The 24,868-nt window shown below is 38.4% G+C and overlaps 1 protein-coding gene across 2 annotated transcripts in view; it reads left to right on the top strand.

Moving 5' to 3' along the window:
• The window catches only part of slc4a8 (solute carrier family 4 member 8), a 42,259-nt gene extending 24,644 nt beyond the window's left edge, over window positions 1-17,615 (top strand). The window contains exons 7-27 of one of the 2 annotated variants that reach the window (XR_010801849.1): window positions 1,427-1,612; window positions 1,895-1,980; window positions 3,923-4,080; window positions 4,821-4,908; window positions 5,004-5,150; window positions 5,670-5,770; window positions 6,072-6,246; window positions 6,370-6,503; window positions 6,929-7,174; window positions 7,678-7,783; window positions 8,539-8,700; window positions 9,486-9,599; window positions 9,749-9,910; window positions 10,325-10,576; window positions 11,045-11,113; window positions 11,280-11,453; window positions 12,756-12,887; window positions 13,049-13,161; window positions 13,481-13,590; window positions 15,027-15,161; window positions 16,528-17,615. Coding sequence is in view for 1 of the 2 variants with exons in the window: in XM_066663549.1 (XP_066519646.1) it covers window positions 1,427-1,612; window positions 1,895-1,980; window positions 3,923-4,080; window positions 4,821-4,908; window positions 5,004-5,150; window positions 5,670-5,770; window positions 6,072-6,246; window positions 6,370-6,503; window positions 6,929-7,174; window positions 7,678-7,783; window positions 8,539-8,700; window positions 9,486-9,599; window positions 9,749-9,910; window positions 10,325-10,576; window positions 11,045-11,113; window positions 11,280-11,453; window positions 12,756-12,887; window positions 13,049-13,161; window positions 13,481-13,559 (2,684 nt within the window). In the remaining variant the exon portion in view is untranslated. Of the gene's footprint in view, window positions 1-1,426; window positions 1,613-1,894; window positions 1,981-3,922; window positions 4,081-4,820; window positions 4,909-5,003; window positions 5,151-5,669; window positions 5,771-6,071; window positions 6,247-6,369; window positions 6,504-6,928; window positions 7,175-7,677; window positions 7,784-8,538; window positions 8,701-9,485; window positions 9,600-9,748; window positions 9,911-10,324; window positions 10,577-11,044; window positions 11,114-11,279; window positions 11,454-12,755; window positions 12,888-13,048; window positions 13,162-13,480; window positions 13,591-15,026 lie in introns of both variants that reach the window. The other variant, XM_066663549.1, reaches the window with a different exon arrangement.
• Window positions 17,616-24,868: the final 7,253 nt, after the last annotated feature.

Below are 24,868 nucleotides of genomic sequence, written 5' to 3'. Positions count from 1 at the left end.
GTTCAAGACTAGATTAGATTACACAGTGAGAAAGATCAAGAGAAAGAAAAATTGATTATGTTTCAGAGGAAGAAGGGAGGGAAGTAAGGATGGAGAGCATGGCAGACAAACTTGCTGCCTCAGCTCCTGAGGGACTGCAGGAAGGGAACTGTGAGGGAGGGAAAGAGAATGAAAGAAAGAATAGAAGGAGCTGCAGTAGTCACAGCTTAAGGAAGAGTCTGGATTTTAACTTGCTTGTTATAAGAATATATTGGTAGAACTTGATAACAGTAGAATTTAACAGAAAAGTTTACCTGGAGTAAGATTTATTAAATGCTTACTTATGCCACTGAGTAAACCTGCCCTTAATAAGATAGAAAAGCTCATCATTTAAGCTGCAGCCACATAATTTATTTATTTATGTTAGGACATATCTATTTGGTATTTGACTGAAATACGCTCATTTTTAACTAGGGGGATGAGTTGAACTGAGCTGAGTGTTTAAACCCCACTGTTTATTTTCATAGAATGACTTAAGAAAAAACATAAAACCTTATAATTCTGCAGCATGACAATTGCTGAATCTTTAACACACATACAAACTATCGTTGAGATTGGTAACACAAGGAATGCTCATTCCCAAAAAGCTTTGCTGGCCCTTATCCATCAAATTTGTGTCAAAGGAAGCATATATATGACTGCACTGGATGAACATTTTATCATCTGATTCATGAGACTTTCATACAAAGTTTAAACAAACAGAGATCAGAATATCCGTGAAATCAAACACAAGTTAACAGGGCCTCATTTACATGTAAGTTACCTGCAGCGTGCCAGATGTTACCCTAGTGTGGCAATAATGAGATGAGAAACAGAGGCCCATGAGCCAAACTGTACTGGTAGGTGGAGTTTAACGCTGAGCAATAGCTGCAGTCCTTTCCCTACTGAACAAACACCGGTGTTTAATATTAGGTAGACAAACTCAACCCTCTTAGATTTATTCCATATTGTAGAATGATGTGATTGTGTAGTGTGATTATTTTCCTGAAATAATATATTTTTAATTATTGTAATATATTTTAGGTTTTATTGCATTAGCTGTGTTTGTGTTTTTTTTTTTCTTTGGAGGGGGACACTAATCAGGTATAAAATAAAAGCAGTGTGTAGTGTCCCTTTAAACAGAATATGGAGAAGTTGCAGTGTTTATTTATGCTAGGGTACATGTAAAAATATAACTCTTATAATCAACTTAATATTTAATATTTATTATCTATATCCTTTATTATTATTATTATTGCTTTTATAGATTTTTAAGGCCAAAATGGGGGTTGTGATGACAAAATGTTTGTAAATGTGCTCCTAGTTGAGGCTTGACTTTGTAGGATAGCCCATTGTGTGTGTGTGTGTGTGTGTGTGTGTGTGTGTGTGCGTGCGCGCGTGTTTGTAGATATGGTACTGGACCACCAGGAGGCAGCTCATGAGTTGGACGACAGTGTGAGGGTGAAGGTTCGAGAGGCTCTGTTGAAGAGGCATCATCACCAAAGTGATAAGAGAAGGTCAAACTTGTTGCCCATGGTCCTGTCCCTCACAGACTCAGGCAGGAAACAGAGTGAGCCACACATGGACAAGAGCGGTGAGGCTTTTACACATTTACAAATAAACAAATAAATGTGAAAATTAGTTTGTGGGTATTGTATTAAGAATGCTAATAAGTTTTTAAGCATGTTTTATGTAACATATTATTAAAATTCAAACATTCTCCCACTATTTTATATGACTATTTTTATGACTTGTTATAACTTGTGTTATTTTATTCAACAAAATATAACCTAAATTATAATTTTAATTTATACAGTACAATACTCTTACTTTATTTGCCTGTTACTTTCTATGACTATCTCTCCTACTGCATCAGGACCTGCTATTTCTCCTCAACCTCCTCCAAATGCAGAAGTGAAAAATGGGGCAGGGCTGGATAATGGTCAAGTTGATTTAACTAAGGTACAAAAACATTCTGTCTGTGCGACTGAGGGTGTATTTTGAGAGAGAGTTGGAGATGCTGAGCACTGCTGACCAGTATGCAAAATATGTCGGCTGTGCATAAGGCTCATTACCTAAAGTGTGTTTGGAATGATGGTACTGTATTAAATCCTCACCTAGGTAACTGAAATAGACAAAGACGAAAAGTAATGCCACATCACAACCGATCATTCCCTCACAATAAACAATGCCCTTAAATCTGCTCCTAGGCGACTGAGACAGCAAGAAAATAAATACCACTACATAAGGAAAGGATAAGGAAAATGATTAATAAAGAATTAGCAGAGGAAGAGAAATAAACACAGTGAATTTTGCTTCTAGTTACTCGCTGTATATACACTCACTCTATTGATTGCCTTTATAACATGTAGGTCACATTCACACACTATGGAGCAGGCGCTATAAAATCCTGCTCAAACACAGTGCCTCCTGGCCACAGGTCCTGGTATTGCGGCTTGTTTGTGACGAATGAATGTGAGTCTGTCTGTGTGTGCCATCTTCAGTTATTGTTTGAAATAAATCTGGCTTAAGGAAAAAAATGACATGAACTTGACAGGATTATGAGATCGATTTGCAGTATGCACTATACCATCATTCAGTCATGTTGCTTAGCCATCACTGATTTACTATAGTATTATAGGGGAGGCACACAGTAGCAGTTAAGTCCAGAGGACTTACACTACAGTTATTTCCTTTACTCTATTGAAAATGCATGAGGCTTCTTTTCATATTTTTCCCCAAGAAACTACATATGCTTACTCAGAATAGTGAGAGCTTATTATTGTTTTGGTTGTAAAGGGTACTGATATAAGCCTACTGATGCGTGACTTGTATTCCTATTTTTATTTTTAGATCTGTGATATGTGATTCTTCACATGTCAAATAAAAGTAATGCAATGGAGAAATCAAGTAACATATAAAGTGATACGTTGTAAAAAATAGCAACTTTTTTTCCCGAGAATTTCTACACTGAAAATGGTTAGCTTGCGAACTCTCTGTCTGTACATTAGGCAATTGTTAACTTGCCAGCAATCCAACTGTACGTCACACTGGTTTCTGCTGTTATTAGTTTCAGCTATGCTTCTTCTCATCATAGGTCACATAAAAGGTGCACTTTCACTGTGTGCTGAGTTATACTCAAAGGTTAGGCCTTTGTCCAATTGTGATAAATTGTCGCTCAGGACAAATTGAATGAAAATTGCTATTTTAATCTCCTTATCAGAATATTCAACAGCAAAAAAATTTGTTCAGTTTTGGATTTTAGTTCATTACCTTTACATCAGTGGTTCTTTAAACAGTGGTATGTGAACCATACCCTGAGGTGGTACATGAGAAGACCTCTGAAAATGTAATACATGCAATATTTATTGAATAATTAAAAATGTAATGTTTATGTGTTTGATGACCATGTGTCTGATTTTTCTAAATTTTGTTTAAATAAAATTAACATTGAGAAATACTCTCATAGACAAATACTAACTTAAATATCTGAAAAAATATGGATGAGCAAATCAACAGCAAAGCGTATTGGAACCCCAAAGCCCAAGAAGCATGCTACAATGCTAGCCTGCAGATAAAATAAAAATGCCCCACTCATTTGGTGAAGTATTTTATTTAGTACTTGCAAAACCTATAAGGCTAGTACCATTAAAAAACAAGAGATGTTGACCCAGACCTACTTTTAAAGCTCATTGATCTCATCCATGCCATTGTATTACTAGGCTCACACCTTTTATTATATTATCTGTGATATGATGTATTTGTATGATATTTTGGTTTCATAATGGGTGATATCTTGTGTAAAAAAAACACTGGTTTAGGCAATTTACCTATAGACTCCGTGCATTAGTTCTGTGAATAAAGTTTTAACAGGAGTCCCTCACAAGTTTTGTTGTTATTTCAGGTGGATACACACTTCATGAAGAAAATCCCTACTGGAGCTGAAGCTTCCAATGTGCTGGTGGGTGAACTGGAGTTTCTGGAAAGACCCATTGTGGCCTTTGTCCGCCTCTCTCCAGCTGTACTGCTAACTGGACTTACTGAAGTACCCATACCAACCAGGTATACAGAAATTACAGAAAGCGTATGTGTTTGAATGACACAGTGAAACATATTGTTGAAAAACATTTTGATATCATGTCACCTAGACATAGACACTATTTATATTAGTGCTGTCAATATAAACGTAAATGCATGTGATTAATCTGGAAACTGTAACGTGGTCATTTTTTAAATGGTTTTACCAAATTTGGCCACAACGTCCTTCCAAAATTCACATTTTCCAGATCCTAGTGATGTATTAGCAGTATTATTAGGCAATGTAAACACAGCATCTCTTTAAAAAAACAAACAAACAAACAAAAATACAGCATCCTTACTTTTAAGTTTAGAAGGTATGTTAAATTTATATTTGTATTTAAATGTGGATTCAATCTCATGAATAACCCTCTTACTCTTTCTCTTGAGCTCTGTTGTGTTTCAACTCAGTGTCTTATACACTGATACCAGCACTACACACACTACACATCACCACCACATCAGTGCCCCAGCAGTGCTCAAAATGATCCAACACCTAAATCATACATGCAAAGGTGGTCCTGACCTTTAAACAGAAGGTAGAAATGGGGATAAGATATATGCAGTGAAACAGGTGGATTATAGTCTGCAATTGTAGAACTACAAAGTGCTACTGTATGGCCAGTAGAGCTGATAAAGTGGACAATGAGTGTAAATAAAAGGCAGATGTTCCTAATTCAGTGAATAATTCAGTCTAACATTATAATTAAACTATTGTTTTATAGGTTTATGTTCATTCTTCTTGGGCCCGATGGAAAAGCTCAGCAGTATCATGAGATCGGTCGCTCGATGGCTACTATTATGACCGATGAGGTAGAGTGAAGGCTGATAGTTCAGTAATAGAACAAATTAACTGTGATTTAAATGCATTTTAAATATTTTGTGATCTCTTCCTCTCTGATGTTTAGATTTTTCATGATGTAGCATATAAAGCAAAGAACCGGAGTGACCTTTTGGCAGGTATTGATGAGTTTTTGGATCAGGTGACCGTTTTACCACCAGGAGAGTGGGACCCCTCCATCCGTATTGAGCCACCCAAAACTGTACCCTCACAGGTGTGCTTATGCATCCATACACACGAAACTGTAACCTAAATGTAATGTTTAATGTTTATTTTCTGGTTCTGAGGTAAAAAAAAAAAAAAGGTTCACAAATATGTTAAGTGCTGCCACATGTGTCCAGAATACTTAAATCCCTGAAAATCTATTAGTGTTTGCTAGACTTAGCTTAGTTTATTTGCTTTATGTAGTTTTATCTTTCAGCAATCAATCTATCTGAAGATTCACGCAATAGCTTTATTAATATAAAGTCATATTAAAATTAATTTATTGTAGTGATAATTGTTACAAACTTCAGTGGATGCCATTTAGTAGATGTTCTTATCAAAAGTGACTTACAACTATTTTCAGGCGTAATCAAATATAGCATAAGAGTCTTGCACAGTACATGTTAGTACGTGTTTATTTATTTATTTATTTATTTTTTCTCCCAAGCAAGGAATCAAATCCTAGTCTTCCCTCTGGCATTTTACTCATGGTTTTTTAGTAATTGGTTAATTTTTGTGATTGGTGCAGGAGAAAAGGAAGATGCCTGGAGTGCCCAATGGGACTGTTGTTCCAGTGGAGGTGGAAACACATGGAGAACACCATGGACCAGAACTACAAAGAACTGGGAGGTGTGTAATCATGTGCATATGTCATAATCTGGCAGCACACATAGATCTTGTCTGCAAAATTGCCACTAACTGTTAAATATTGTTTCTGACAAAAAATTTGCCATCTCTTAACTATTTAAGATAAATCAAAAAGGTTCTTAAATTTTATGGAAGATAATGTAAAGAAATTTTATTTCAAATTATTGTGGAACATTTTAATTGGTCCGTTGGTCATTGGTTGTTAGAATAGAAAGCATAGAAAATTGGAAAAATAAAATTGGATACATAACTATATGGAATTCTTTCCTCAATGCATGTGAAGGTTGTTTGGAGGTTTGATTCTGGACGTGAAGCGGAAAGCTCCATTTTATCTGAGTGATTTTAGAGATGGGTTGAGTCTGCAGTGTGTGGCATCTTTCCTCTTCCTCTACTGTGCCTGCATGTCTCCAGTTATTACCTTCGGAGGACTCTTGGGGGAAGCCACAGAGGGACGCATTGTGAGGATACACACACACACACACACACACACACGCTTCAGTCACAGGCACACTGTAATTATATTGTAACCAAGCATTATGAGCACTCAGCTGTGTTCTTCTGTCTTTATCTTTTACTGTTAGAGCGCTATTGAGTCATTGTTTGGCGCGTCATTGACTGGAGTGGTGTATTCACTATTTGCTGGACAGCCTCTCACTATTCTGGGCAGCACTGGACCTGTCCTAGTCTTTGAGAAAATCCTTTTCAAGTTCTGCAAGTGAGTGGCACTACACCTGACCAACAGAAAGACATCACCTAACCAGTTAAATGTTAAATTTAAGTACATGGTTTCGGAAACATTTTAAGATTTAAGATTAACTATTTTAAGATTATGAAAAACATACTTTGCATGTCCAAAATATGCAGACACCTTTTTAATTAGTGACTTTGTCTACTTTAATGTGTGACTTCAATTGCTGATACATGTTTAATTGTATGCACACAACTTGAATAATCCCTATAGAAGACCAGTTGCAATGGGGCAAGATGCTTTAGAAAGGTTGCTGACAAGTCTAAGATCACCATGCCCAATGCCAAGCACCAGTTGAAGTTGGAGTGGGGTCATTTGTGACTAGAAATAATCTATAAACACCAATATTTATAATCTCTACTACATGTTCTTCCTTGTTTTCCTCTCTACAGAGACTACAACCTGTCTTACCTGTCTCTCCGAGCCTGTATTGGTCTCTGGACAGCCTTACTGTGTTTCATCCTGGTTGCTACGGATGCCAGTTCTCTGGTCTGTTACATCACCCGCTTCACGGAGGAGGCTTTTGCTTCCCTCATCTGCCTCATCTTCATCTACGAAGCCCTGGAGAAACTCATTCATCTGGGAGAACTTTACCCCATCAACAAACACAGTGACCTGGATAAGCTAACACTTGCATAGTAAGCACAAAAATACCCACAATTACATCTTATTAGATCCCAAGTTGAGCTTTCAAAGAAAATCAGTGTGTTTTGGTTCATAGGGTGCGGATTATTTTCATTACAGTAACAGCATTTTGATTTTGTTTTAAACAAATTTTGTTACAGAATCAAATGTTCTTTTGGACTAAGGCCTGCTTTTCTTGACTTAGAAGACTAAAATATGACTGAGCACAGTGCACCAGACTGTGTAGTTGTGTTGTGATGTCACATAAAAAGCATGTGAATGATTGTTTACTGTATTATATTTACAGTTTACTTGCTCTGTGTTATTCTGGTACATTCCTTAATTGTATGTAAATATTGAAATGACTCACATTGCCAGCACTGAAAGTATACATGTTTTTCATATGAAAATGATTTAACTACTAAATTATTTTCTGAATTGTGACATTCTGTATGCATATGAAGTGGCAGTAAACATTCACTGCTATTAAAGTTGTATTTTGTCTGTCTGATCCCAGCTGTAAATGTGCAGAACCTGACAACCCCAGTAATAAGACTCTGACTCTTTGGAGTGAGAGAAACATCACAGCACCAGCCGTCCCCTGGAGCAACCTCACTGTGAAGGTAACAGCAGCTCAAATTCTCCACCAAACTGTACTTAGGCATCACACTGAGCACAGCTCAAAGAACAAAGCTTAAAAAATCCTGCGGATATTATGAAACACAGGAGTGAAAGGCATAAATCACTGCAACCTGGGATATTGTGATTTTTAGGGGTTCGAGCATAAAGTTCTTGAAACCCTTTTGTGTTTGTTTGGATTTTAATTTGTTATTATCATTCTTTTTATTTTTCTGCCTTAAAACGCATCGCACAGCCCAAACCGTAAGGCCTAGAGACATGAGAGTTGGTCAATACATAGAAGTCTGTCTCGTTTTTTTTTTTTTTTGAGGGGGGAGGGGGGTTGTAATATACATATATTTTTCCTGAGCAACTAATACAGTAAAGACTAGAGATGGGCTGATCTGTGTTTTATGAGGTGTTTTGTTTTTTTAACAATTAATTAATTCATTATCAATTTATTTTAAATCACAGTCATAGGATTTGAATTCCAAGATTTTAATAAACAATAAATAAAGTTAGTAAATAATGGACATTATTAGATGGAACATTATAACATGAATGGTGTTCATGTGGAAAGAATAGGGATCTATGTGTACTAACTGCAGGACAGTAACATCTCTCTGCTCCCTCATAATAAGCATGTTCAGAGCTAATCTTCTTTATTCTGCTACCTCAGCACCTCTACCAACTGTATTGTCAATGCATTCAGCTCAAGCATTCTGTGTGTGTGTGTGTGTGTGTGTGTGTGTGTGTGTAGGAGTGTTTAGATGTGCATGGGCAGTTTGTTGGGACAGCCTGTGGTCATCATGGTCCCTACACACCTGATGTACTCTTCTGGTCAGCTATATTGTTTTTTTCCACTTTCTTCTTGTCCGCCTTCCTCAAACAGTTCAAGACCAGCAGATATTTTCCAACACGGGTAAGACTGAAAACACACACACTCATATAACTTGCAGAACATATAAATACATAAGTGATGTTTGGCACTGCAAAATTATGCTGAAATTAATTAAAATTAATCAATTAATTAAAAGAAATATATATTCTTTTATAGATCAAATCTAATAACATTTTTATCTCCTAAGATTACTGTAGTATTAAATGACTGTTTAGATATTTGTAGTTATTGTGAGTAATGTTATCTAAGGAAAATGTTTTACATCCTTTGACAAAGAGTTTCATGTTTCGAACAAAGCAACTTATATGCATTGTCTTGAAATAAGCTTAATTATTTACTAGAGGAATTTAAAAATATTGTTTAAAACAAGTAGAAATGTAGCGATGTAAGTGCAATAATTTTTTATATTCCTCAATAAAACTATAAAATATACAATTTAAACAATTGAACTTTTTCTGTATTTATTCTACATATAACATGATTTTTTTTCTATACATTTAAGCATTTAAGGTTAGAGGGCATTTTTGATCGTATAGCAATGGGTGTTTTACAGAGCAGGTTTTATCAGTTATCAGGATCAGTTTAGTTCAAATTCAAACTTGTCAATGAGGCTGAGAACTGAGTGGTCTTCGTGATTTTTGACAGTTTGTTTTTGACATCTGGATTCATCCAAACATAGTGTAAGACACCCATGAGGTACACCTGTGATTGGTCAGAATTCCCACAGCTTGTATAAGAAAAACATTTATTTAGTCTGTAGCTGGGAGTAGTAACTATACTCTCTCCGCATCTTTGTGTATCTGAAGGTGCGATCTGTGATCAGTGATTTTGCAGTCTTCCTCACCATTGTCCTCATGGTATTGACTGACTATGCTATTGGAGTTCCATCCCAAAAACTACAAGTGCCCAGCAAATTCAAGGTACACACACGCACACACACTCACTCCAGATTAGCAAGGGGAAATTTTTCTACAAAAAAAAAAAACACTCCCAACTACCATAAATACAACAAACCAGTATAAAACATTGAATAAGGTTTAAAAGTGTGTTTGTGGTTATTTTGTTGTAGCCAACGAGGGATGACCGTGGCTGGGTAATTAACCCAATAGGCCGGAACCCATGGTGGACAGTACTAGCAGCAGCAATACCAGCTCTACTCTGTACCATACTTATCTTCATGGACCAGCAGATCACTGCTGTCATCATCAACCGCAAAGAGCACAAACTACTGGTGAGAGACAACATATTTTTGACAACAAATTCTTTGCTATTACAAACTTAGTGTTTTAGTGTCTGTGGATTTACAGACTTTATAACTCTCTAGGTTTAATTTATATACAAGCATAAATTCAAAGCAGAATGTGCCCTTTTCTCATCCCAATTTACCTAGATTTATTATCTGATTTAGTAAGACTTTATGATTCAGATACAGTACATGCATTCTAGGTTCACAGATGAAGAGGTATTTATGTATTTCTTTATTTTTCTATTTTGCTATCTATATTTGTTAAGTAGGTTAATTGGCTGCACTTAAATATATAGCAGTGAATTTGAATACACAGCGAGACATTGTGAAAAATAAAATGCTGATTCAGACTAATATTTTGGTCAAATCTATAATTCAAATATTTGTTCCTTTCTGTAGAAAGGCTGTGGGTACCACTTGGACCTGCTGATGGTGGGAGTGATGCTGGCTGTATGTTCTGTAATGGGTTTACCGTGGTTTGTGGCAGCAACTGTACTGTCAATCTCACATGTGAACAGTCTGAAGCTTGAGTCTGAAAGTGCTGCCCCTGGAGAACAGCCTCGATTTCTGGGCATCAGAGAGCAGAGGCTGACTGGCCTAGTTATCTTCCTTCTCATGGGGTCCTCAGTGTTCATGACTGGTGCTTTACAGGTACTCATCGTGGATGTTTTCAATAAAACCTCACTGAAGACTGTAAATTGAAAATACATACACATATTTTAAGCAACCAGTATTCAAAAAAGAAATTAGACACTTATTTTATAAAAATATATATATATAAAATATTGCATGAACAGTAATTATTTTAAAATGACCATATATGATAAATCACATTTGGTCAGGAGTTCAAGAAATGTTTGTTTAGGCCTCTTAGTTTTCTCCTGCAATTGTGCGGAGCTCTAATGATGTTGTATTAGCAGCTGTGATATATTGGCTGGCTTCACGTAATAGCATAGAGAAAATTGGATGGAGAATTAAGAAATAAAAATAGAACTCATTCTTATATGGAATTAACCATTTTGTTTTTCATGTCACCTGCATGACCTTAAAACATGATGCTGAAGTCCTAAAAAATAATAGGAACTTTTAAGGTTTAATGTGTTGTTTGTGTTTCCTTAGTTCATCCCCATGCCGGTGCTGTATGGAGTCTTCCTCTATATGGGTGTCTCCTCCCTCAAAGGCATTCAGGTACTCAACACTTTACCCAAACATAGTGAGGTCTGTTTTTGTGGCACCCACCTGTACTCAACACTCAGCAATATGTATAACAGATTGCTTCTCTCTCTACACTCAGGGATTGTGTAACAGACTACTTCTCTCTATAGTTGTGACTCTCTCTCTTTCTATCTCTTAGTTCTTTGACCGTCTGAAGCTGTTTGGGATGCCAGCAAAGCACCAGCCAGATTTTATTTACCTGCGTCACGTTCCCCTGAGGAAGGTTCACCTATTCACTGTGACTCAGCTCACATGCCTTGTGCTGCTGTGGATCATCAAGACCTCACCTGCAGCCATCGTATTCCCCATGATGGTACAACAATTAACATGTGGAGTCTCCCGCAGAAATCATGTTATTAGAATCCCATAGGGAAGAACAAAACAGGAAATAGAGCTTAATATCTTTTTTCTAGGATGACAAATCAGACTTGACATTAAGTCCCCTTTTACTCTTCTGTTTCTTCCAGGAACCTCATGTGTTTTCTCCTCATTTTAAATAACTGCTGTTGGTCCATTCTTGATATTGTCACAAACTACTGAAGATTTCAAATTATTGATGGGTTGCAGCTGACATCGTAGTGTAGACTAACCACCATATTTGGGACTTTGCTCATTACACAAGCACACAAAAACGGTGTGTTTTAAACACTGTTAGTCCTCATTAAACATTACAATTAAAGAAGTATATAAGTATAGATTTACCCATTTATCCATATGTTTGTAAACAAAGCTCTATTCATCTATGTGAGAGGAGCTCAGACCATATCTCAAAATAGGCACCATACTCCCTACATAGTGCACATCACAGATAACAAAACTAGTAATACTGCAAACAGTCAGTAATTGGATGTTAACATAAAATTTATAGCTCACAAAAATATTTTAGACAATATAATGCACTGAGTGCAGAAATGGTTTTATGACCAACACTGTGTCTTATACAGGGTGTAGGGAGACATTTGTGATTCTGCCTCTGCCTCGCTGCAGCATGGATACATTTTTTATTTTTATTATCTACCAACTATTAAACTATATGCTAAACCATAGAAATAATTTAGGCCAACATTTGAGATAAAATATTATTCTCCAAAAATGTGTTACACTCTCAGGGTGCAGGGAGAGCAGAATCAGAATTGACCCTGTAAACAAGTGGAAAAGAATAAGAGAACAGAATGTGGCTTGTGTCTGAAGTATCTTATACACTAAAAGACTGACAAACTGAAGCTTGTATATGATCTGTGTATGAATTCAGTCAGGAGGAAATGATATGAGAAATATGTGCTAACAATTTTGTATTAGATTCTATAATTAAAAAATGCTAATGTGACTAATGATCTTTTTCTTATCATTCTGCTACACTGTGGGATTCTTTATGCCTCTGACACAAAGAGGCAAAGCGTGGAATCTGTACTTTTGAGTATTGTTAGACTCTTTCAAATGCAGGGAGGTGACTTGTGTATGAGATAAATGTATGCGTTTTTCCAATTTGTTAACAGTAGTGCTGAACTCTACAACCAGTAATCACCAATTCGGTGACCCCACTAAAAAAAAAAAAAAATCTTGTGATAGCAACCCATGGATATGAATTGCATAATAACAAAATGTTGTATTTCAGGTGCTAGCATTAGTGTTCATTCGGAAACTCCTGGATTTCTGCTTTACTGAACGGGAGCTTAGTTACCTAGATGACCTCATGCCTGAGAGCAAAAAGAAGAAACTAGATGATGCCTCCAAAAAAGCAGAAGAGGTACTACAGCAGAAACATGTCATACACCTCAGTAATCCTCAAATGACCACCTGTCAGTTGCATTTGTCCAACAGCTTAAGTAGTTTGAATGCAGATGGCCTAAATGCTGAAAAGTCTGTGTGTGTGTGTGTGTGTGTGTGTGTGTGTGTGTGCGTGCATAGCAAGAGTCACAGGAGATGTTAATTGATGACTCTGACGGAGAAGATAAAGACATTGTGAAGATCCCGATGGAGAGCAGCAAGACACTACATTCTCCTAAGACACCTGACCCCAAGTAAATATTTCTCTTCTACTCAAATACACCTACAGTAAAAATTGTATCACAAGAAGTACCGTAACACCCTAGAGTTTTTTTTTTTAATCCTAACTCTTCTCCTCATGTCATCTACTTCCCTCTTTTCCTGTCTTTTGTTTGCTGTTTCTCCTCAACTGTGCTCTACTGTTTTCTCCTCCCTTCTTCTCCTTGTTTTTGTGTCCTCTGCTTTCATCTTGTTTTCCTCTTCTCCCTCCTCATAACGTGTTCTCCTTTCCTCTGTTTCCCTTAACTTTCTCTCCTCCCCTCTCCTCTCCTCTCCTCTCCTCTCCTCTCCTAGGACTGACCCATCTGATATTAACATCTCTGATGAAATGTCTAAAACTACTGTGTGGAAATCTCTTACCTCCAACCAATAGGACACAAATCATTCAAGAGGGCACAAAAAAGGCAAGGAAACACACACATACACACTGCCTACTCCTTTGAAATGTGATATGTATTATCTCACCACACTCGCCACTTCTATCACATTCCCTCTTCCCTTTTTCCCCCCCATGTTGTCCTAATTCTGTCAGACAGACTTCATGATGACTTTCAGTCTTATGATGAAGACTAGATGGTATTTTTAAATTAGAATCATTTAATTATTTTTAATTTTTTAAATTTTAATTAAATTTACCTCTGCTATTTGTCAGCAGTATGTATGTATATTCTCAGACAAAAAAAAAACTCTCTCAGCCAGTACCTCAGTAAAAAGAAGAAACAAGAAAAAACCTCCCGCCTTTAATTAAACTCTGTCTGCCAATCATGCGGTGTGTAGTCTAGCCTTGTCGTAGTTATGGCACAGCCTTAGATTTAGAGGTAGCTACCATAAACATGAGCCTCAACTGCTGATTCGTTCTGTGGAGAAAGATAAGAACCTTCCAAACTGTAAAAAAAAAAAAAATTATATTTTACTTTGTGTTTTGTTACCAGACAGGTTAAATCAGTTTCTAATTCTAATCAGTGAAGAGAACAAAATATCCTAGTTCTCGGAAACCTCTCATGAGAAGTTACTTATACTTTACATGCTGGATAATTTGGACAAACCTATAAAGTATATATATATATATATATATATATATAAAAACAGTTCCCCACTGCTAGGTACAGTAGTTACACCAATGTTCTCAGACAGGTCCTGTAGCACTCACAGAATGTCCATTGATTTGCTTAGTCTCCCAACATATAGTAATAGGTTACTGCAGAAATATGGACTGGCAAGTGCTCTTTCCCACTTGTAAAATGTAGGAAAACAATAAACACTTTTATTTATATATATATGTATGGTGTAGGGCCACCTTTTGCGGCAAATACAGCATCAATTCGTCTTGGGAATGACATATACAAGTCCTGCACAGTGGTCAGAGGGATTTTAAGCCATTCTTGTTGCAGGATAGTGGGCAGGGCACTACGTGATGCTGGTGGAGGAAAACATTTCCTGACTCGCTCCTCCAAAACACCCCAAAGTGGCTCAATAATATTTAGATCTGGTGACTGTGCAGGCCATGGGAGATGTTCATTTTCATGTTCATCAAACCAATCTTTCACCAGTCTTGCTGTGTGTATTGGTGCATTGTCATCCTGATACACGGCACCACCTTCAGGATACAATGTCTGAACCATTGGATGCACATGGTCTTACTGGTGCAATGTGCAATTAATGAAGATTGGCCACCAGGCTGGTCCAATTTAGCCATGAGACCTCCCACACTAAAATGACAGGTGTTTCAGTTTCATTGTCTAACCCCTGTATATCCTGATGCAGGAATGTGTTCATTGAGAATTTGAAAGGGGTAACACGATTATGATTGTTTATTAATTTTTTTTTTTCATCCACACAGGATTGGCAGTGAAATGGACCCTTAGGACTTCAGCCATCGGTGACCACTGGCAAAAACAGTCTGTCTTCAACATTCATTCAGCACATAAAAAAACAGACAAAAATAAAATATACCATAAATCCTCTTAGCCATAAGGTGTGAATGTATATCTGTGTGGATTTAGTGTGTGTGTGTGTGTGTGTGTGTGTGTGTGTGTGTGTGTGTATAGAGAAGCACCAGAAAGCATAGTGGAGTATACTTCTCTAAACCAAACCAGATTATTTTAATGTGTGTTACATTGGGTAAACACTGTCTACTGTGCCATATACGTGCAATTTTATTTGATTGTGACATTATTAAATTGTAGAACAAACAATGGATAAACGCTGTAGACGTTTTAAACTTAAATTCCTATTGGACATACTGCTGTAACTGTGTTGTGGTGCACTGTCAGAAAATATATGAATAATCTCAGTAATAAGAATTAGTTTGTCTTCAAAATGTGCTTTAGCCAGCTGAATGATTAGAGTAATAATTCTACATATGAAACATATATAAATTGTCCCAGAGCTGAAAAGCTTTACTGGACACATTCAGAGTCAGAATGTATTGAAACACAGATGTCATGGATAGATGTGGTCAGTGCACTTAAGATCCAGTCAACATCCCTTCCATTTTCAGTGAATGTTTTATGTTAGACAATATTGAAAATGAGCAATAAAAGGCAAGCAGGGGAGATAATGGATTATTGGGTTGATATTGACTGAGTGGATATTTCATAGTAAATGTTTTGCACCTTTAAAAATTTCCCTTTGTTTGCAAGCACACCCCTTAACAAGCACTGAAAAGATGACCTCAACATATTTAACAGTTCATTCTGTTTAAGCACTGAAGCAAGATATATATATGAAGCAAGGCTCCTCAGGGTAGAGATCAAACCTTCACTAAAAGCCACACTCTGCAATTTTAAAAGCCATTTTATGAAGTGTGTACTCTCCTGTACACATTGAAGTTAGATTTTTAAGATTCCATGAAAGGAGCTACATCCTTATTCCATCTTCTTTAATGGCATTGTTTACAAAGAGAAACAATGTAAAGGAAGCCATAGAGCATCTAAACATGCCTTTTCAGGCTACTATTAGTTTTGTCATATGGTCTACTCATGAAGTTTGCAGAGGACATTATGTAGCTCCAACCCTTCTTTCAACTTCATTGCAAATACAGCAAGTGGCGGGGTCATTTGCTCTCCTGATGCTTTAAGCACTTCCTCCCTAATATCTTTTTAAAGGGCCAACCTATTGCTTTTTAATAGTACTATACTTTTTAATATGGGTGCCGCTTAAGTTGAGTTTCAGGACTGAAGTTCACCATTTAACCTCAATAAAATGAATCTTTATTTGTAGTTGCACTTTGTGTAGATATACAGCAAATATGATTTTCTATTTTTAAGAGAATTATTTCAGAGAGTATAAGTGTATTTATTTTGGTAATATATATTTTCTTTTTATATGTCTTGTTATAGCAGCTCAGTGAATGCAGTAAGAAAGGGAAAGTTGATTGTGCGTGGATAACAGAAATCTATCTAACCTACAATAAAAAAGGTAAATGTGAAATAAGTCAATGCTGTAAGGAATGTCTTGCTATAACCTGCTATAATGTCATCAATACTGCAACAGTGTTGTTCAGATTTAGGTCAAAATGATTGTATTTTAGATCATAGAGTACTGTAACTTGAGTCTGATTATCAGAGGATGTCATCGCTGTCAGAACGAAACTTGTATGTTTTTTTTTTTCAGTTTCTATGTAATTTTAAAAAATGCTTTCCTTAATGTTGCATGAAAATGTCACAAGAACAAATGTTCCCTAATTTATGTAGAATGTTATTAAGGTATTTTCTTTAAAAGTGAAGATTCTTTATTGGAGATATTGAGGTCATGTTCTGACAGCGATGATATGATGATCACTAGAATGTCGGTTACATTTAGACAGTAATCTGTTAATGTAAGGATATTTATAATATTACATCTGTCAATCAGGAGAATGATATTTTGGCCAAAGCTAAGTAAAGTAATTTAGTGGCTGATCTGAAGATTTCCTTTGTCTATGTTCAGTGTATATTTGTGCTGTCCTGAATGTTCATTGCATTGCTGCTGTTGCCATTGCTACTGAAACCCCAAGATCTCTTTGCCACAATGTGTAACATGTATTCTGCTGTTATGCTGATTACTGTCAAATGCTTATGTAATGGGGTGTTTACAGATGTCTTTTTTAACATCCATAACACCACTTTTAGCTGGTCTCATTGATGTCTGAAGATGTAAAACCTGTTACCAAACTTTCTAATGTGTTTATCATGCTCAGCGCTTTCCAGATGCTCATTAGCCAGCAGCATCCTGTGTAACTGATTGTTTGGCCTACAGTGCTATTCAAAGGTCAAAAAGTCAAATGCCACCTTTTGTCAGTTTTCTAAGTGAGAAAGTACACCTTTATAGTATTTTTGCTCATTTTTACATATTGTGGGGAAACAGCATAACCATGGTCTATGAAAAAGCTATGACTTAAAATTGTATCTATTTACTTTGTTAAACTTAACACACACACACACACACACACACACACACATATATATATATATTTATATATATATATATATATATATATATATATATATATATATATATATATATATAAGGCCTATATTTGCAGAAATGCCATATTTAAGATTTTTTTGGCCTGTAGAGTATGTATTTACTTTTTTCCACTTAGAAAATCAACAAAATGTCATTTGACCAGGGGTGCCCAAACTTTTGCATATGACTGTATGTTATATTGCTCTCCATTACCCACTTGGCAGAGAAAAGCTGATACTGTGACTGCAGAGGGAAAATGAATAGAAGAATTGTAATCTGTTTTTGTGCTGCTGTGGTGAGTAGAGTTACACTCAGATCTACAGTTTTCTGCAGTGACTAAATGCTTATTCAGCTGAAGAAATGGCCTAGAATTAAAAAGATTTTCTATGTCCATGTGCCCTGTCTTTGGATTATAGGCAAAATAAAGTATATTGAACATATGGATGCATCTCTTGTGATAAGATGGCGGTGGTGAAAAATAGTGTTAATATTCAGCAGTCAGTCTGTGGGCTATATTCTTTTAGAGAGATTTAACTGGTGGCCAACAACAAAACACAAACATTTACAGATGATTTTACTACTAAATGTATCTGTTTAAACTGTACTTTTCATAGGACCTGTGCACTTGTTCCTTTTTTTTCACTCAAAAAAATTGTTTAAAATAAATTACAACCAACAACAATCAACCAATGTCATTTCTTTGCACACAACCTGAATAGTGCATTTTGTCATATTTAATATAAATATTAAATATGCTCAGTTAGTTTCAGTTGTATCTTTCAAGAAATTAAACTGAAAGGAGGGAGTGTTGGGTCTTCAGGAGTCTTTCCTGCTGCCATGTTCTTACACGGACCTTCAGACCTGACCACAAACACACACTGAGATCATGAACATAGAGCCCAGTAAAACTAAACCAGGGTAATAGAGGTATTAGTTCAGGTCTGGAGGACAAATAATGGAAAATCTCTCCTTTTCAACATGTCTGAACAGGACTGGAAGTACACAGTGCCATGTTTTAGTTATTTGAGTTCACAGATATGGTACTTCTACCCTCTACATAATGGGGTAGAATTCTGTTACTTAACCAAAGGTACTTAGCAGGTATCCTTTGTGTCATCAAAAAAACTGACCTGTCATGGCACAGACTTCAGAATTTGTCCTGTACTGTCTGGCACCAAGACGTTTGCAGTAGATCCTGAAAGTTACAAGGTGGGCCTCTGAGTATTGGTGTAGTTTTTCCCACAGACTTGTTCAGACTGAGATGTAGTGAATTTAAAGGGCAGTTCAACTCAAACTTTTTATGTTGCTCAAACCATTCTTGAACAATATTTGCAGTGGCAGGGTGCATTAACTCGTGGAAAGAGGACACTGCCATTAGGTACATGGACACATCTGCAGCTATGCAGCCTCATACACAGCAGGCTGTGATGTATAGTGTTCTGACACTTGGTTGCAAAGGGGTGGAAAATTGTCAATAAATTTCCATTAAATTACCAGTAACTTTCCATGGCAAAAGTTCCATGAGCTTTAGCTCAAGAACTTTGGTAAACTTTCCATGGCAATTTTGGGAATTTTAGGAATTTGTGGGGATTTATTGGAATTAATAGGAAATATAGGATAATTTTTAGAAACTATATCATCTTCAATCTACCTTTTTTGTCAACAGCAGACATGAAGGCACAACAATACAAATAATAACTTTGACATATGTGATGTCATAGTTGATGCATGTGGCATTTTTCTGTTGAATAAAATGACAAAGTGTAAAAACACTGAAGTTAATCATTAAAAACACAAGATTTTACGTCTCATGATTAGAGAAAATGTATAATATATGTGACTATAGGAAGGCTGTGTGCTTATAGTTGTTATATCCCTTTTTAGCCACGAGATGTCACATAGTTTTAACTATATGCAAACATTCCATACTGATGCATGCCAATTCACTAATCAGGTATTCAGATCATTAATATAGCAACTAGTTGAATGGATTAATGATTTTACGAAGACTTATCCATTTTAATATTTTTTCTTCTTGTGTGCTGCTTAAAAGCTGAAGTGTCTCTTTTCATCTCTTCGAGGGTGCTTATACAAAGCTGACTAGATGGAATTATAATTTTAAATTCTGTGATGCAGCAGTTGATGGGAATTCTGTGTTATGGGAAGTTAAATATTACATATGAAGATAATGATCCACTCCCTGGATCACCACCTTAACGTGGTGGACATGTTTGCGTGCCTGTGTGAGCCTAGGAGCTATGCTGTCAGGAGCAATAGACCCTGGTAGGGTCTCCCAAGGCAAATTGGTCCTAGGTGATGGGCCAGACAAAGAGTGATCCATAAGATCCTGATGAAAAATATAACAGGGACACAGCTTCCCTTGCCCGGAGTAGTGTTACCGGGGCCCCACCCTGGAGCCAGGCCTGGGGGAGGGTCTCCTTGTTGAGCACTTGGTGGTCGGACTTTTATTACTGAGGTCCAGCCGGGCTCAGACCAAAGAGCAACATGGGTCCACTCTCCTATGGGCCCACCACCTGTGGGAGAGGTAGTAATCTGGCTCTGGTGCATTGTGGATCGGGTGGCAGCCGAGGGCGGGGACCCTGATGTTCTGATCCTCGGTTACTGAAACTGGCTCTTGGAACATGGAATGTAACATCTCTGGTGGGAAAAGAGCCTGAGCTGGTGTGCGATGTTGAGAGGTACTGGCTAGATATAGTCGGGCTCACTTCGACACACAGTATGGGCTCTGGAACCAATCTGCCAGATGCTCTTTCACTCTGGAGTTGCCCAGGTGAGAGGCATAAGGAAGGAATGGGCTTACTCATAGCCCCCCGACTTAGCGCCTGTACGTTGGGGTTTACCCCAGTGGATGAGAGGATAATTTCCCTGCACCTTCAGGTTGGGGAAAGGGCACTAACGAGTGTTTGTGCTTATGCACCGAACAGCAGTTCAGAGTACCTGGCCTTCTTAGGGACCCTAGAGGGGGTGCATTGTTCTGCTGGGGGACTTCAACGCTCACGTGGGCTATGACAGTGAGACCTGGATGGGCATGATTGGGAGGAACGGCCCCGCTGATCTGAACCTGAGTGGTGTTCAGTTATTGGATTTCTGTGCCTATCACAGTTTCTCTATTACGAACACCATGTTCGAGCATAAGGGTGTCCACAAGTATACCTGGCACAATTATCCCTTCACTCGGGTCAAGAGAAGTGCTGAGCTGTCAACTGATCACCAACTAGTAGTGAGTTGGATCAGATGGCAGGTAAGGATGCTGGACAGACCTGGCAGGCCAAAACGTGTGTTGAGGGTTTGCTGGGAATGTTTGGCAGAGGAACCTGTCAGAAAGACCTTCAACTCACACATCTGGCAGAGCTCCGACTGCATCCCGGGGAGACCAATGACATTGAGTCCGAATGGGCCATGTTCCGGACCTCCATTTTTGAGGCGACTGAACGGTGCTGTGGCTACAAGGTTGTAAGTGCCTGCAATGGTGGCAATCCCCGCACTCAGTGGTGGACACCCTGGGTAAGGGAGGCTGTCAAGCTGAAGGACTCCTATCGGGCCTAGTTGGCTCAAGCAACTCCGAAGGCAGCTGGCGGGTACTGAAGGGCCAAGCGGCTTGTGGCTTTGGCTGTCACTGAGGCAAAAACATGGGTGTGGGAGGAGTTCGGTGAGCACATGGAAAACGACTTTCGGTCAGCTCTGAGAAGATTCTCGCAAACCATCAGGCGACTCAGGAGGGGAAAGCAGTTTTCCACCAACACTGTATATGGTGGGGGTGGGGAGTTGTTGATCTTGACCGGGGACGTCATTAGGTGATGGAAGGAATATTTAGAGGATCTTCTCAATCCCACCAGCATGTCTTCAACAGAGGAAGTAGAGTTTGGGGATCCCGCAGAGGACTTGTCTATCACTGGGTGGCTGAGGTAGTAGGAAAACTCCTTGGCGGTAAGACCCTGGGGGTGAATGAGGTCAGACCTGGTTCCTCGGGGCTCTGGATGTTGTGGGGCTGTCCTGACTGACACGTCTTTGCAACATCGCGTGGACATCGGGGGCAGTGCCTCGGGACCTGCAGACTGGGGTAGTGGTTGCCCTGTTTAAGAAGGGGATCGGAGGGTGCGTTCCAACTATAGGGGGATCACACTCCTTAACCTCCCCGGTAAGGTCTATGCGGGGGGTACTGGAGAAGACAATCAGACTGATCGTTGAACCTCGGATCCAGGAGAAACAATGCAGATTCTGCCCCAGTCGTGGAACACAGGACCAGCTCTTTACCCTTGCTAGGATCCTGGAGGGTGTATGGGAGTTCGCTCAACCAGTCTACATGTGTTTTGTGGATCTGGAGAGGGCATTTGACCATGTCCCTCGGGATATTCTGTGGGGGGTGCTCTGGGAGTATGGGGTACTGGGCTCTTTGCTACGAGCTATCCAGTCCCTATATAAACAGAGCAGGAGCCTGGATCGTATGGTTGGCAGTAAGTCCGACTGGTTCCCAGTCGGAGTTGGACCGGTCCGTTGTGGTGAAGAGAGAGCTAAACAGAAATGCAATGATCCCATTTTACCTTTAAATATATGTCCCAACCCTCACCTATGGTCATGAGCTTTGGGTAGTGACCAAAAAAATGAGATTGTGGGTACAAGTGGCTGAAATGAGTTTTCTCCACAGGTTGTCTGAACTTTCTCTTAGAGACAGGGTTAGGAGCTCAGACATCCGGGAGAGACTTGGAGTGAAGCCGCTGCTCCTCCACACCGAGAGAAGCCAGTTGAGGTGGTTCGGGCATCTTGTCCAGATGCCTCCTAGACGCCTTCCTGGTGAGATGTTCGGGGCATGTCCAATGGGGAGGAGGCCCAGAGGAAGACCCAGAACATGCTGGAGACACTACATGTCTCGATTGGCCTGGAAACGCCTCGGTATACCCCCGGAGGAGCTGGAAGCAATCGCTGGGGAGAGGGAGGTCTGGATTTCTTTACTTGAACTGCTTCCCCCACGATCCAGACCCGGATAAGCGGTGGATAATGGATGGATGGATGGAAGATAATGTTAATAATCCCTCAGAATGAGTTTATGTTGAATCTTATTCCTGTACTTCTCCTGAACGTGTGCCTCTTCAGAGTTGATACCACACTAATTATTTATCCATGTGAAATTCTAGATTATTTTAGAAAATAATCTTTGCATTAATTATCATTAATGACAATTTAATATTTGTACTAATTATCATCAATGACTATTTACTGAGCAATTGCTTGAGTTTTTTAATTGGCGTTTCATTGGAAAGCTTTATTTAAAACTTGCAGACAGGAGCATCATGTTCCTACATAAACACCCACTTAAGACACCCACTTAAGCTAACAGCACACTGCATCTACACATACTGAAATGTGTTATTACTAATTATTTATGTCTGAGAAAAGTACCTGATGTAAATACTTTGAAGTGCACTGTTTCAAAGTGTTTCACAGTGTCTGTTTTTTGGAACTGCATGGTTCTTCAAACTTCATCACTATCTTATGCTCCCCTGTGGTATACATACAGCTTTCAAAGAATACATAGTTGTCTGTGGTGGGTTTGCATATTGATTTATTCATTCATTCATTCATTATCTGTAATCGCTTATCCAGTTCAGGGTCGCGGTGGGTCCAGAGTCTACCTGGAATTATTGGGCGCAAGGCGGGAATACACCTTGGAGGGGGCGCCAGTCCTTCACAGGGCAACACAGACACACATACAGATTCACTCACACCTACGGACACTTTTAAGTGACACTTTTAAGTCGCCAATCCACCTACCAACGTGTGTTTTTGGATTGTGGGAGGAAACCGGAGCACCCAGAGGAAACCCACGCTGACACGGGGAGAACACACCAAACTCCTCACAGACAGTCACCCGGAGCGGGAATCGAACCCACAACCTCCAGGTCCCTGGAGCTGTGTGACTGCGACGCTACCTGCTGCGCCACCATGCCTCAAAACAGACACATTCACTCACACCTACGGACACTTTTTTTGAGTCGCCAATCCACCTACCAACGTGTGTTTTTGGACTGTGGGAGAAAACCTGAGCACCCGGAAGAAACCCACGCGGACACGGGGAGAACACACCAACTCCTCACAGACAGTCACCCAGAGTGGGAATCGAACCCACAAACTCCAGGCCCCTGGAGCTGTGTGACACTACCTGCTGAGCCACCGTACCGCCCCATATTGATATCTTAATAGTATTCAGTTACTGGTGAATGGAAGCCAAGTTATGTTATAGGTGCCTATAGATTTTAGGCTTTAATATGCACTGCAAATATGTCAAAAATTCTGAAGAACAAATGTTTTTTCAATGTGACTTACTGTTGTTTTGTTATATACATAGCATATTGTTTGAGTTAAACTGCACAGGTAAAATACAAATCTTTTTATATTAATTTAGATAGTAAATCTTTCCTTTCATCTTTCATATGTTCCAGGCTACACCTATTCTTAAATAAGTGTTTGAAGCAAAGATATTTTGTTATATACTGTATTTAGGTCATTCATTTTGTGTCCTCATTGATAAAGACCACTGTATTTATTATGTAAAAAGTTCAATAATTTCTAAACTACTAACTAAACTAATTAATACTTTTTGACTGTTAAACATGAAAATAATTACGTTGGATCAAAAACATTTAGTCATTAAATTAAGGTATATGCAGGTTTTTTTGTTTGTTTGTTTGTTATTCATTATGAAATTCTGATTTGTCATTTATGCATTCCGTGGTGGTGGTGGGGAGTATCAAAATATGCATTCCAGCATTAAAGTGAGAGAATATGCAAGAGAATATATATAGATGAGTGTACAGAAAGTTACATAGTATACCTAGTATACATAGACTCTGTTGACAGAAATTGCAGTAAAATAAAAAATATTCTCAGACCTGTGAGAACACATCAGCTTCTATGTTCATATCACGTGAAGAACAAGGATGCCTAACAATTTATAAGTTTAAACTTAAGTCAAGTATAACCAGAGCTACAGAGGTACACAAATATCCCCTGCCGGTCAAAGCTGGTATAACACGCCTTTTCTTTTTCTTTTTTATTTTCCTCTAACATCCAGGTTCAAATCAGTAGTCAGGTAAAAATTGGGCAAGAAAATGTTTTGTGGTTTTTGATGTCTAAAATTGTACAGCTAGTGCTACAAATATTTTTCAACTGTTACTGGTGTCACACAGCTCCAGGGACCTGGAGGTTGTGGGTTCG

The sequence above is a fragment of the Hoplias malabaricus genome, chromosome 3, assembly GCF_029633855.1.
Source record: "Hoplias malabaricus isolate fHopMal1 chromosome 3, fHopMal1.hap1, whole genome shotgun sequence".
NCBI classification, from domain to species: Eukaryota; Metazoa; Chordata; class Actinopteri; order Characiformes; family Erythrinidae; genus Hoplias; species Hoplias malabaricus.
Note: the sequence above shows the minus strand (reverse complement) of the source record. Positions and strands in the feature narration are given on the sequence as shown.